The sequence below is a fragment of the Scomber scombrus genome, chromosome 8 (assembly GCF_963691925.1).
Source record: "Scomber scombrus chromosome 8, fScoSco1.1, whole genome shotgun sequence".
Lineage (NCBI taxonomy): Eukaryota > Metazoa > Chordata > Actinopteri > Scombriformes > Scombridae > Scomber > Scomber scombrus.
In genome coordinates this window covers 3,324,659-3,339,508 of record NC_084977.1, presented here as the reverse complement: position 1 = coordinate 3,339,508, position 14,850 = coordinate 3,324,659, and the positions used below count along the sequence as shown (strand labels likewise).

At 38.6% G+C, this 14,850-nt stretch overlaps 1 protein-coding gene across 3 annotated transcripts in view; it reads right to left on the bottom strand.

Annotated features, from left to right (window-relative positions):
• Positions 1-14,850, bottom strand: part of mcf2l2 (MCF.2 cell line derived transforming sequence-like 2) — a 148,643-nt gene that overhangs the window by 45,851 nt on the left and 87,942 nt on the right. For all 3 annotated transcript variants that reach the window (XM_062423509.1, XM_062423508.1, XM_062423507.1), the window contains exons 18-23: positions 11,292-11,361; positions 9,218-9,310; positions 8,448-8,540; positions 6,943-7,065; positions 2,652-2,732; positions 929-1,069 (exon numbers count right to left, since the gene is read on the bottom strand). In XM_062423509.1, coding sequence (XP_062279493.1) covers positions 929-1,069; positions 2,652-2,732; positions 6,943-7,065; positions 8,448-8,540; positions 9,218-9,310; positions 11,292-11,361 — 601 coding nt within the window. The remainder of the gene's footprint in view (positions 1-928; positions 1,070-2,651; positions 2,733-6,942; positions 7,066-8,447; positions 8,541-9,217; positions 9,311-11,291; positions 11,362-14,850) is intronic.

Below are 14,850 nucleotides of genomic sequence, written 5' to 3'. Positions count from 1 at the left end.
TATTATTCAGATTTTTAAGTCCGGAAACAATCAAAGCATGAATTTTGCTCTTTCAGGGGCAGACTGACTAGCTCAGCAGACACTGAGCAACACAAGCTTTTTAGCCAGAAAAACAATGAAACAGAGAAAGAAAGAAAAGTAGCTCTGTTGAATACTCACACAAACAAAAGTGCTGTTGGGGACAAACATCACACGCATATTCAAGAGGAATGTAACACTCATATGCCATTGATTATTCAGAAAGCCAACATTCACAGGCTTCATCCTAAGCTTTTATTCAGATACACCACTCGTGTTAACTGGTAACTGGGTGCAAATGTTATATGGTTATTTTATATCAAGCTGATGTAATGTTTATACCGTACTGGACAGTTAAAGCTGCTCTAATCAATTTTGCAACTAGACTTTAGAAGCTAGTGATACACGTATTTATCTCAGGCTAAAACAGAGCTGAAAGGATAGTGAATATCGGACTTATGTTGATTATGTGGACACAAACACAACTTCAAATGTATGCTGATGTTTCTTTATGTGTGCTGGATGTGTAAATAGGCAGATTTGAGCTAACATGTGCATCAAAACAACTTTAAAATGCGCCAACAGTGTGTTTTGGGCTTGCTTTGCTGCCATCTAGTGACCAAAATGTATACAACTTTCACCTATTTTTTGGGGGGTAATTCTCTTGAATCTCTTCCTAATTAACAATATCTGTATGTGTCTCTGTGCAACCAGAAACATGTCTTTCGAGAAACTGGAGATCATTTGAAACTGTATTTGAGGTAACAAAGATTTTTACTTAAACATTTAAAGTTCACTTCGAACTACTCGATCAGATAAAAGTTTAAAATTTAGCTGAGGATCTTTTCAGTCTTGAGAACAAAAAACGACACGGCTAGAAAAAGAGCTAACAGCACCATATGTGTCTGACCTTGAGGGAGTGTTTGAAGCTGTAGGACGGGGTCTTCTCGTGTCCGTCTGTGGTCTCGTCTCGTTTCTTACAGAACAGCAGCGTCTTATCGTACAGGAACAGATGCCTCTGCATGGGCTTAAACCTTGCCAGGTCCTTCACCTGATACCAGGAACAACAATCAGGTCAGTTAGTCATGATATATGTCTGTCCATCATTACTCCACAGTTGATGTTAAATGGTAAATGGACTATACTTATATAGCATTGTGTCACATTGCCAATCTGCTCATCAGGAGGAGACTAACCATTCACACACATTCATACACCGTTGGCACAGCCATCGGGGCAAGATCGGGGTTAAGTATCTTGCCCAATGACACATCGACATGTGGACTCGAGGAGCCGCCGATCTTCCAATTGGAGGACAACTGCTCTACCTCCTGAGTCTGGCTTTACAAATAATTTGAATCTATACAAGTCAGCTCATAGAATAGGACAATAGGTCAGATAACTGTCACGTGTTGGAAGATTTAAATAATTAATAAATTATGATCTGAGCCACACGCATACAATTCTGTACATCAAAAAGTGGAAAATGTAGATGCAACACACCCCCGGTTACATTACTGGTAAGAATCAATCATAGGAGCATCTAAAACAGTTTTCAGGCGCTACATAATCTATTGATAACACAGTGGAGAGAATGACTCTGCACTTTGCATGTATCATGATGGGTTTCTTTTCTTTCTCTCTTTCTCGCCATCTCATCATCATCACCCCTCCTGCTCTCTGCCACCATCAGCATTTGCCTAAACAGCCTGTGGCAACAGCTGGTTCGGTTTTGCATGTTTTAGCCAATCTACTTCAAGTCACACATATCTTAAGACAAACTGATTTGCAAACCATGTTTATGTGTTTAGTAATGAACTATTCCTGTATTCTAGCCAGTCTTTGTTTTCCAACTTATTTCCATACGGTATGACAATTTATAGACTATCTTTCACTGTGAATTTGCATTGCATTTACTTATCTTACAATGTTAGTGTAAGTAAAACAGTGGATATGTTTCTGTACCTAAAACTAAATTATGAACATGTTGCCATGGCTGTTGTAATGGCTGATAATGAAAGGACTTAAATGTCACTGTGATGGATTACAACCTCAGTTTCAAAAGATTTTCAGCCAACAGATTTTTATGACCAACCAGAAATGAATGGAAACCAACAGACACTGCTATATTTTACATCCCTTACTGTAAAGTCAAAATGTTTTCAAAATTAAGTTCTATTAATTTGTGTATGCACAATTTGGGAGCATGAAATAATAACTCAAATTAATTTTGAATTTTTTTTTCATGACATCTGGTGAGGTCTGTAGAAATCAGTGGATGCCTGGTATAGTGGGAACACATCCAAAAGTCTGAAAATGTGCAGCATGCAACTCCCCACTCTAACACACCTGATTCTAAAAATGTACTTGTTATCAAACCCGTTGACAAGCTTCAGCTGCTTGATAAAGAGTTCATAATTAGAATCAGGTGTGTTACAGTGAGGAGGTACCTAAAACATGCAGGGCAGTAGCTTTCCAGGAGCAGGGTTGGAGACCACTGGTTTAGAGTGTTTCTTAAAGCAGTTCTGTTTACTGATGTTAAAATAACTGGTATGGCATTCTAAAGTTATTCAAGGGCCTCTAATGATGCTGGGAGAGTGAGACTTTCTGCTGGACTGTAGAGTTGTACCTACCTTGCTGTGGCCTTTCTTGTGGTCAGTCCACACATTGAAGGATCCCTGCATCAGCAGCTTCCCTAGCTCACTCAGGTTTCCCTGTGAACATTAAAAAAACACAGACAGTCAGACTTGTAGAGCATCATACAGCTACAGCAGCTTGCAGTAGCAGAAATGTTACATGTACAATCCTGTTTCAGTTGTGTTGGTATAGAAGATCACTCGGTATATGACAAAGTAGAGTTAATGGGAAGGGCGACTTTGTAGATATTTTGCAAAATTCTGCAGTTAAAAAGCTGTAGGATAAGACGTGCTGATGTTTGTAAGTTAGATAATAAAGAGACTTTAGCAGGAAAGCTAATGTGGGTTGTTCAGAATCTGTGGCTCGTGTTGTGTATCAGGATACCATAAGCACACCCTCTAACACACCTGATTAACTCATTATCAAGCAGCTGAAGCTTGTCAACGGGTTTGATGATGAATTAATAATTAGAATCAAGTGTGTTAGAGTGAGGAGATACCTAAAACATGCAGGGCAGTAGCTCTCCAGGAGCAGGGTTGGAGACCACTGGTCTAAGTTATGCGCTTATGTCTGGACCACCGCTGGTTTGGACCAATCAGCGTTCTTGGATTCTTGTGTGATCTCATATCTTGTGAATCCAAAAGGTAAGATGGTGACAGACAGAGATAGACAGATGGTCCATCCAAACACCTGCCAAGTATTTTTTTGAAAGTGCCTGCCCTTTTCCAAACAGTTCTCAAGGACAACGTCTCAGATGGTTCTGTGTAACCAACCATCTGGTGCATCAGGTTATTGCAGACAGAGAGCTAATGTGAAAAATGTACGTTTCTAGCTTTATGGTGTCTCCTTTAACTAATGAGATCACAGGACAGCTGATTTGTTGCTGTAGCAGACAACAGATATGCTTTGTGGCATCTAGCTTAATGTAAAACCATTCCTTCTTTATATCAAGACAACTTTGACAACTTCAGTAACATCTCCTCTCTTTTTGGCTCTGATTATACCAGTAATGACACAGCTAAAGATGTGATATGTTTTTATCTGCTGATTTACGAGAGCAGAACCTGAAGCTCTGAGATCTGAAGTTCTTTTTACTCTTTGTTGGAAGGAAATAGTGCCATAAATGCAGCAGCAGGTAGCCTGATGTGGAGGCATTTTGGTGACATTAATCTAGTTGAAATGAGCAATGTAGGACATGTTTGCTCAGTAAAGAGAGTTTGCTGACTCTGATGTGGAACACTTGTACAAGGAAGCCTCACATAAAAAGGTAAGAGAAATCTCAGAGAGGAATACTAAAATGTTCTATGAAAACATACTGTACAGAAAATGTTGAGCCATCACAACCCCGACTTTTCTCAAATATATTTCCAGAAAAATCACGTCTTAAATTCAAACCAACCATTCTCAACCACTGAAAATAAATGAAATTCCATCTAATCTCAATAGGAGACTACAGAACAGCTGAGGGAGCTCATGTTTATCTGTTTCAAGAGAGGAAGTTTTTTTAGATCAGGAAACAGTGCCACAGCTGCACAGCATGAACCTGGATCCATCCTGTGATGTCAAAAAGATTTCCCCTTCAGTGACACTAAACCCAAAAGTTTCACAGCCTTGAGATGCCCACACTTAAATCAGCTTTCATCAAAAGTGTTACTGACTTCCTCCATCAGAAGGATATCCTGCACAACCTCTCTTTCTCTATCACTTCTCTTCTTTGATCACACTTGTCTAACTTATTTTAACACTTTTTAGAGTGGGATATGTGAACAGACTGAGCTGAGGATAACCTGAGGGCCCAAAGCTTTAATTTGACTGGTCAGTCAGATGGAACATGTGATTTGGCAGTCTCTGATCTCCTGTGTTCCTATGTGGCCAAGCAGGTCCATACCATGATATGAATCACTATTTCCTCTATACAGAGTGTTGCTGGAGAAGCAGAATCGTTGAACTGAGAATTGAGATCAAACACACAGGCTTGGATCAGCAGGGGAATCATAAGAAGATGCTGGAATGTGATGAAATCATAGAAACGTTCTTTACAGTAATGTTTTCATCGATGTGTGCATGAGGAAGCAAAAAATAAATAGTCAAATGCAGATTCTGAGATAGGAAAGTTGATAAAGAACTTTACTGGAATGGGCAGTGACAAAACCACACAGGGAAGAAGTCTGAACAAGCAAACAAGTAAAGGACAAGGACTGTCTTCTGCCAGATCATCAATGTAGCTTTGTGCCTTTTTTTTTTTTTTTTTTTTCTACATTCCAGCCACCTGAGCCTGATCCTGAACTGTTTCATGTGTTCCTGTTCCTGATGTTGTGCCTATTAGCTGCCAGTGTTTGACAGAGTGCCTGCTTTGGCCCTCTGGGTTTATTTGCTTGTTTGGACTCCCCTCTGTTTGCCTGACTGTAAACATTGATTTATGAAAGATCTTTTTCTTCGACCTGTTCTGCCTTCAGTGTCTTCAGTATTTGGATGCTCTATCCTGTTTCCTGGTACAATCCAATGACCATCAGTATGCTTTCAACTCTTTGACCCTCTCTGGAATGGATGGATATCCCTGAGGGTGCTTGGTTAATAAATGATCTGGAGCTCAGTTTAAACTGTTTGGACTGGCTGTTTTAGTGTTTGTTTTAAGGTGCAAAGAATTTAAATATAAGAATGATGAAATTAGTTAAACAACAAATATTTTCCAATCCAGCTCCATGAACTGAAGCTGATTAAAATGGAGTTAATATAATATCATATGATAAACCCTGAGCAAGAGGTTTATTATATTTCATGATTCTATTCTATCCCATTCTTAAAATAAGACCCTTCATCATCATCCAGCTGTTTACACACTATGATAACGTGTGTAGAGTCCGAGTTTCCATCACAGCACAGATACCTAAGCTACTTGGTATACAAAGGTGTGTGCATACCAAGTAAATGGTTTAGTGCAATAGAATAGAATAGAATCTAAAGTTAGAGCAAAGATAAAGATGTCGTAAATTCCTCGTGTCCACTGACTTGTGACCGCTTCCCAGCAAAACACAGGTAGTCTGGGTGGGAGAGTGACATGTTGCAGGAGTCATTTTTATGACCTGATGGAGTGAAAACTGACCACATGATACACCAAATACATAAAAAATGTCTGTCTGAAGGCTTTTATTAGTTTCTGACTCTGGGAAAGTGGGGAAAACATTAACACTCCCCAAAATGACCACATCCCTAAACTATCTCTTTAACCCTTAAATACTGTTCAGGTCGACATTTAACAGCTGTCAAAACACACCAAATGACTTTTCCTAAAGTGGCACAAAATGCACAAAAATTAAAATATTTTAAAATGTTCTACTTTTGTAAAGGTTTGAGGATGTTCTGGGTCAGATTATCTCAGTATCTATTGACATGTGCTTTAGTGAAATGAATAGTTAATAGTTTTAATAAGATAGTAGAGAGGATTTCTTTTTATGATGTAGCAGTGAAGACTGATGGCTCTAATGGTTATACAATAAACCCCACACTTCCATAAAGTTCTAAAATACATTTCCATCATTGTTGTTATGTTATATTTTCATGTCTTAGGTAAAATAGGACATGATATTGTGTGATAGTAGCTGGTTTTGGTGTAAAAGCTAAACAATACACTCTCTCTGCTCTCTGAAACATGAATCAAGGTTTAATCACATTTATTGATCAGTCAGATCCACTATTGATGATTTCTAAACACATCTGTGGTTCAACATTTGGTATAGACACTTTTTATGAGGAGATTCATGCTGTGAGTGTGTAGAATGTGAACAGTACGTAAGGGTTAACCAAATCACACACATTGAGGCTATTATACCTGATCTCCTTTTGATAACTAATGTCATATTGTTTCACTTCCATCTACTGCGCTCTACAGTTGGCTTACCTCCCACTTCGAAAACCCCTGCTCTAGGTAGATACATATACATATACAATACTACATATTTATACATATTATACATAGGAATTTTGAAGCAAAAATGTCAATTTTCTCAATATTTTTACTAAGTACTGGATCAGAACTATCCCAGAAAACCATGTCCACTACTGCAAACAAACAGTAGTATTGTTAGTTCCTGGATCAGTGTCACTGATCTAAATGTGTTAATTAAAAAATACATACAGTAAGTGTGTGTCCTTTGATAAAATGGCCTGTGACTTAAGTATTTGACCTCAATTGGAAGGAGTTAAAGGAGAGTATGATTTGAAAACTGGAGGTGATATTTCTTTCAGTGTGGAAGTTTATTCAGGAAGTAAATGGGATGACATACTGACCTCAAACCCAGTGATGGCTATCTGGTGCATGGAGTCGTTGACAGACTTGATGATGTCCAGCATGGTGGCTAAAGCCTCCTCCAGCTCTGCCGTCCCCTCCCCCTTACTGCACTTCAACATCTCCTGCAAGACAAGAGGGAGGAGAACCATTCAATAAGACAGGATACAACACACAAGTACGTCAACATAGGATAGGATAGGATAGGATAGGATAGGATAGAAGAGAAAAGAAAAGAAAACAGAAGGAAAATAAATTGGAAGAAACAAACAAAGATGAAAAGAAATGTCTAAGGGAGGAGAGAAAAAAGAGAAGACTGTGGATAAAAGGAAGAAAGAAAGAGAAGATGAGTGCCAGGAAGAATGAATCATTAACAGTGATAGGCTGAAGTAACAGGGTTATCAGGTGTAGGATGTCAGGCTGTTGCTCAGGCAACAGCTGCTGTAGCATGGAGTACACCGTCATCAGCGGCTGCAGTGGAAGCCTGAGTGGTGACAGAGGTGTTTACATGTTCATGAATGAGAGCTCTTTTCTAAGCAAGACCCGATTAAACAGTGAAGTCAAAGTTGAATTGTGAAGTCAGAAAACAGCAAGAAATTGACTTATTATTTTGTCAATTATGTCCAATCAGTATAAATGAGGCAATGACTTTATAGGGATTGGAACTTTCCAGCTGGGACTGGTCAAGCTGACCGTTAAGAAAAGCCAAGAGGAAGACTGCTAAATCCTTAGCTCAAGCTTTTTTTATTATTATCCTCTGCTCTCCTATCCTGTTTCCCCATCTCTCTTATTCCTTTCATCCTCTCCTTTATATTTATAATCATAAGAAAAAGGGGTTCTGGTAAATCACATGACAGGAGAACCTGCAACTTGCATCTTCAGCTATTATTTGACAGTGAGCGTTGATCATTTTGTGATTATAAGAACACATAATGCAAAAATTCTGCGTATTCATTCAGTATACTTATTACTTTTCAAGAAGAGATGAAAGCAAAAAAATGTGCGTTTTTACACTAGTGTGCAAAATACAGGGAGGACAAAATGTAAATATGTTATTTAGCACAAGCATTGTAATTTACCAAACCTGAAGGTCATTGGCTGACCATAACTGCAACTATAAATAATTCATTTGTGTGCTGTTACTGTGGTGAGGAGGTGAGAGAGGCACAATGCCACAATAAGCACAGAATATTTTTGGTTTACTAACCGCATTGACTTTGTCACAAATACTCTCCCATATAGGGTTTTTTTTCTGGTAAATAGTGCTGTCTGCACCTGTTGTCATTTACACAGTTATTCTTAGTAGATCACCTGCAAAACACACACTAACCAAACGTGCAATCTGTTGCACTGCAATCGCAATTTAGTACCCTTTATTTAGGATCTTAGTCAATCAGGCCCTATGAGGTATGTAGCATTAAATGTTAAATGTTATTAAATAATCTCTCTCTCTCTCTCTCTCTCTCTCTCTGTGTGTGTGTGTGTGTGTGTGTGTGTAGATATTTACCTTGAGCATGAGTTGGTATTTGGTGATCCTCTGGACAGGCTTCAGTAGGTAAGCATCCAGAGAGAGTTTGTGGTCTAGCTTCTTCTGGCATTCCTGTCGTCACAAACAGCACACATTCTCAGTCAGACACACGTCACTCATACCTGACTTTGTCTTAAATGTCCAGGAATCCAGTATCAAAAACACAGCCGTCCTATCAGGTTAAGTCACTAGTGGAGGGCATGTTGTTGTAAGAAGAATAGCATCAGGTTGGATGGCGTACTGGTGTGTGGGAAGAAACAAATCAAAGACTTGTCCAGAGGTAGTTTTGACTTTCATAGTTTACACCAAAACATTCACATATTTTTTCCCTACAGTAGATAAAAATAAACACATGACTCGTGTAAATCCCAATGATTGTAACATATCTTTGTTACGTACTGCCATCCCAGCAGGAGAGGCATTAAAACAGTTTGCTGCTTACTATTTGAACAGTGAATGTTGCTGAACTGATGTCTAATAAATCAACCAGAGATTAAAGTTTAATGTGTGAATTCCACAACTTTGGCCTATGCAACCGTAACAGATTCGCTCTTCACTGGTTGGCAGTTGAACAGAAATGGTGGATGTCTGGTTGATGCCGTTTTCCCCCTTAGATACAATTATGAACAGTGTTATAAATCTATGATATTCTTCAAGTATTTAAAAGACATAAACAAAACACATAGGCTTGCGTTTCCACTATTCCAGTTAACGGCCCCGCAATGTGTGTGTGTGTGTGTGTGTGTTACCTGGAAGAACAGACTGTCTCCACACTGCCTCCAGAGGACTTCAGAGCGGGGTTTATTCTGACAGTACTTCTCATACACCTGCAGCTCCTCTTTCTGACAACACAAAGACATGTCTGAGTGAGGAGACGGTCTCAAATCATCTCCGTATGTTTTTCTTTATTTCTTTTTCTTTCTTTTTTTCTGTGGCAGGCAGTATGACACCTATCAAAGTAGTAGCTTTTGTAGTCAGAGGAAACCTACAGCTACCTGGATTGTTGACCTTTTGAACTGATAAAGTGATGAAGTGTATGGTTCTTATACTGTAAACAAGTCATAGGAAGGATTTGAAGGTGTAGATGTAGGAAGCTCAAAACTGAGCAATCAGCATGATGATGCGGGGGCGGCTGTGGATCAGGAGGTAGAGCGGTCGTCCACCAATTGGAACATGTTTGATTCCTGGCTCCTCCAGTCTGCATGTTGATGTGTCCTTGGGCAAGACACTTAACCCCAAATTGCTCCCGTTGCCAAGCCAACGGTGTGTGAATGTGTAAGAATGGTTAGTTTCCTCCTGATGAGCAGGTTGGCACCCTGCATGGTAGCCCCTGTCATCAGTGTATGAATGAGTGTAAATGGGTGAATGAGGCATGTAGTGTAAAAGCACTTTTAGTTGTCATAACAACTAGAAAAGCTCTATATAAGTACAGTCCATTTACCATGTACTATCTAATCGAGTATTACACCTGTGCCTTGTGCTTCAAGTCAGTGTGTTAAACCAGACAACAATCTTTTCCTAAAAACAACCGAGTGCTTTAAGTTGCCTGATTATTCCCATGAAAATGTTATTCATGTTTTATTTTCCAGGAGTGGTTATTAGGGCTGGGTATCAGTACTCAATACTTTTTAAGGCAGTGGTCACCAACCCTGCTCCTGGAAAGCTACTGCCCTTCATGTTTTAGGTATCTCCTCACTCTAACACACCTGATTGTAATAATGAACTCGTTATCAAGCCCTTGACAAGCTTCGGCTGCTTGATAATGAGTTCATTATTAGAATAGCAGGGTTGGAGACCACAACTTTAAGGTATTAGCCAAAATAAATTGATACCAAAAATCTCCCCTCAAACGATACCTGCAATCGATCCTTTTTGCACCCAGAGCTAGAAAATATGACTATTTGTATGGACTTGCTCACAGCCAATCAATGCAAGCGTTATTCAATTAAATGCAACATGTGATTGGTCCGCTGCCACAGCAGCTACAACCCATCTGTTGTGGTGAAGTCGTGGTGAATTTGAGTTAGCAGCTTAGCAGTTCAGCAGCCAAGATGCCACCTAAACGCTCTAAAGTGTGTCTACACTACACGCCTGTTACACCAGATAAAAGATAGAGCACTACATGTGGAATGGGTATCCAATGAAGTACTGAGCTGGTATCAGTATCACTTTAAGGGTACTTCGATTGGTACTGGTATCGTCATTTTTTAAACAACACCCAGCCCTAGTGGATATCTTAATATCATATAACATAAAATAACATATACAAACATAAAAAATGGAATCTGATTGACATTTCCTAAAAAACATTTATGTTAAATATATATTAGTTGTATATGATTATACATTTTTAGGAGTCTGGGTAGTATACTCTTACTTGTATTGTACAAATATATACAATGACATGGTATACATATACACTGAAGCACATACTAATTTAAAAACATTTATTCCTTTAGTCTTTTTAGAAGTTGGAAGTGTTCAAATCATGAGTAAAAGTAGCAATATCACAATATGAATGTACTCTATTGTGTGTAATAAAACAAAATGAGTATTAAAGTAGTAAAAACATTTGATTATTGTTAGTGATGCATTCACATGGAAGCATTCTTTAATATAAACTGGAGCTAAATGTACTTCACACACTGTTGTAGTTTACAGTAATGTGTTATAATTGATGTACTATTGATGAGATCAGATGAATGTAGTAAAGTGTCTAATGGTTCACTCTGACATCAGTGGAGTAGAGTAAGTAATACAATGGAAATAATCATGTAATGGATTGAGTTGCTTTCCACTGCATCTCTCAGCTCATTCACTCACTCTTTTCAGGAAACAGGTTCCAACCAGCTCTGGTTTCTCTGCACAGTTCTCCAGCTCCCTCAGAAATGTCCTGCAGGTCATTTAAATAAAAACACAGAATAAGAACACAACACACACACACACACACACACAGTGCTTGTAGTGACTAAGCCACTAAGCTGACCTATGCGAGTTCTGGACATTTTTTTAGTGATATCCAACTACTAGTATCATTATCAAGCTTAATATTAGTGCGTTAGTTGCTCCAAACACTAGCTCATTGTTTCCATTAGTGAAGGTGATCATTTTGGCAAATCAAATATTTCCACCATGTCACAATACCGTCCCTCCACTTATCAAGAGGAGTGCCACTCAGCCGTTGAGCCAACCTGTTGTATAATGTGTGACGAAGCAACCCAGATGATATAACAGAGGTGATCTCAGCCTGGAGTAAAGATATAGATATTTACAATCATGGAGGATCTAACACAAAGATATTCTTGGTTGGATTCAACATTGAAGCTTGTCCTATACTAGAGATGAGAAGACAGGATATTCCGGCTTCTGCTGACCTTTTTTTTAATCTGTGTGTACAATACTAAACCAGTGGAATGGTTCAAAGCAGTGAGCCCACAAACCCATTTGAGTCTTAAGAAAAAAAGACATGAAAATAATCCCAGGAAGTGTAATGATGGTTCTATTTTACACCTGTTACTGTGCAGAGAGATGAGAGGCAGAGCTTACAAGTAGGTATGGAGGGCAAAGAAGAAAAAAAGATAAAATGAGATGCAAGAATGAGAGGAGAGGAAGTGCGAGAAGAAAATGAGTGGATGGATATGAAGGATGGAAGGGAAAAGGAAGAACAATTCTTTGGTTCTGGCTTTCGGGAAGTCTCTAATCTGCCTCGCACTTGTTCTGCTTGTTGACAGTTGCTTTGAATAACTGTCTTATATGTGCAGACACAATACACACACTCAAACACACACACACACACACAAACACAAACACACACTCAGAGAAAACCAAATACTTTCCTAAGCGACGATAGCAATTCATCACAACAGGCTGCAGAGGCATGGAGTCAACACTTAATATAGCGACTGCGCTGTGTGTCGGATGCCTCCATCAATCATCACCTCCCATGGCAACAGGTGACATACAAGGTCTATAAATTACAGGGTGGAGCCATGATTTAGATAAACACACTGCTTTGAATAAGAAGTATTTTGATATTGATGGCAGATTTAGATGCAGCTGGAAATATTTTACATTTATCATCATCTATCATTTGAGCACTCTCTACATTACTCTGTGTTGTGTTTAGACCTGTCATGATAACTACTTTTATTGGACGATATATTGTCTCAGAAATAATCGTGACAAACGATATTATTGTCATTTGAAAATCATTTTATACCACTGATATAATGATAATAGCATAATAATGCAAGGGGGGGCGGGGGGTGGGACTGGAGAGTGGATACTACACTTCATATGATAAACCATATACAGACATGATGATGTTGATTATTATATTATTGTGAGATAAGTTGAGTTATTGACAGGCAGATTTAGATGCATGTTTATGAAACAGTAGCAGCTTGAAACATTTTACTTTTACTTTTCTTTTGCTTGGTTCTATCTTTAATTTGAGCACTCTCTACATTACTGTGTGCTGTGATCTGAATCATGGGGCAACCCCTGCAGTGCTGAGGTTACAAGACTACTGTCTGCTTTGAGTTCTGAAAGTCTGGCCATTTACCATCACCATGATAGAAAACCAACTGGTAATAACTACCCACTCCCAGAAGACTGCAGGTCTGCTCCAACTGTCGGTTCTTTTAAATCCTGGCTTTTCTGTTTGCGACTGCTTTTTATTAAATCACAATTTTAGGGTTAATATCTCTCACTGCACTGTAACATTGAATTCTCCTGTCTTTATCTGTCTTAGCTTCATTTCATTTCCAATTTAACACTTTTAATCATATTTAAATGTCTTTTTATTTTCACATGTTGCTTTTACATCTTTTATGTTTTATGTAAAGCACTTTAAATTGCCTTGTTACTGAAATATGCTTTACAAATACATTTGGCGTGCCTTGCCTAATGACGAACATTACATTTCAGTTTAATTTCAGCTTTATTTTGAAAGATATCATGTTTCCTGCTTAAACTAGCTGTAAATGGTCACTTTGCTGTTATCTTAGCGTGACCTCTCTCTCCAACCTGTTCGTCAAACTCAACCAAAACAACAAGCGGCCCACACTGATTACTCTGCAGTCTGGATTCATCACACACACATGGCAGCGGTGCCGGTTGCCATAGAGACATTGCTGACACTGCTAGAGCGAAGGTGAAAAATGATTTGGTGGTACGACTCGTGTTTCAAAACAAAGCAGACACAGATCTATGTCTATCTCATATTCATTTTAATAACCAATAAATGATGAAGTTAATATGGATATAGAGGAGTGTGTGGAGGTAAACCACAGATAACATAGATGAGCACCACATCAACAACAGCTGGTAATGGAAACATTCATTTTGTATCTAGTTATACAGGGTGTCCACAAAGTCTCTTTACAATTTAAAAAAATCATTACAAAAGCAATTGATGAGATATGTTAATCAGATGTGTTCTATGTACTCAGTGGTTATAGTAGTTTTTAATCACATTGCATGTGTGTATGGAACAAAGATACGGGACATCAACGACCTGAAGCTAAACATCACTGATGCCATTGCCTCCATTGATGAGGCTATGCTACAGCCAACATGGCAGGGAATCCAGTACCGTCTTGATGTGCTTCGTGCAAGTCATGGTGCCCATATAGAGGTGTATTAAATGATTACATTTCCACAGATTTGTCTATTCATTTGCTTTTTATGGACACCCTGTATAAAAGTTGAGTCCGTTTATGGTGTATTATCCTTGCTGCACTTATCTTAGGTGTGGTTCAAGTCTCCATCTGAGCAATAAAGAGCCAGCGTTTAACAAAGATCATACTCAGTGTGAGGTCAAAGGGTTACATGACCTACATAGTTTATTTCATGTTGCTCCCGCTATTCAAATACAATAGATCTATAAATAATATGGTCTTATCATTTGATTGCAATGAGGAAGCTGAGTGTGTGTGTGATGTCTTCATTGGATAAGGGAGCTGTGGACACAAGGTTGTGGGAGTGAGTCAGGAGACAATAACTGATGTCATCAATACTGTGTGTAGTGTTTGAATACAGAACACCTTTGACCACCGTTATCATAAAACATAACATAACAATGTTTATTAGTATATCTATCCATCTATCTCATAATATTGGTAACACTTGGTAACTGACAGTACTTTGAAACTACTGATATACACTACTCTTATACAGTACTGGTATAAGAGTTATTTCTATGTTATCAAATGTTACTCATCTCAAGTTCCTCATACTCACTCATTACCAAAATCTGCAGCAACGACAAATAGATTAATTTTAACCTGACTGATGTGAAATGAAATTGTGCTGACACATACCTAAACAAACACTACTTGAGAACCTAGTCAACGGCTTTTCCCACCTGACAAAAAACTTT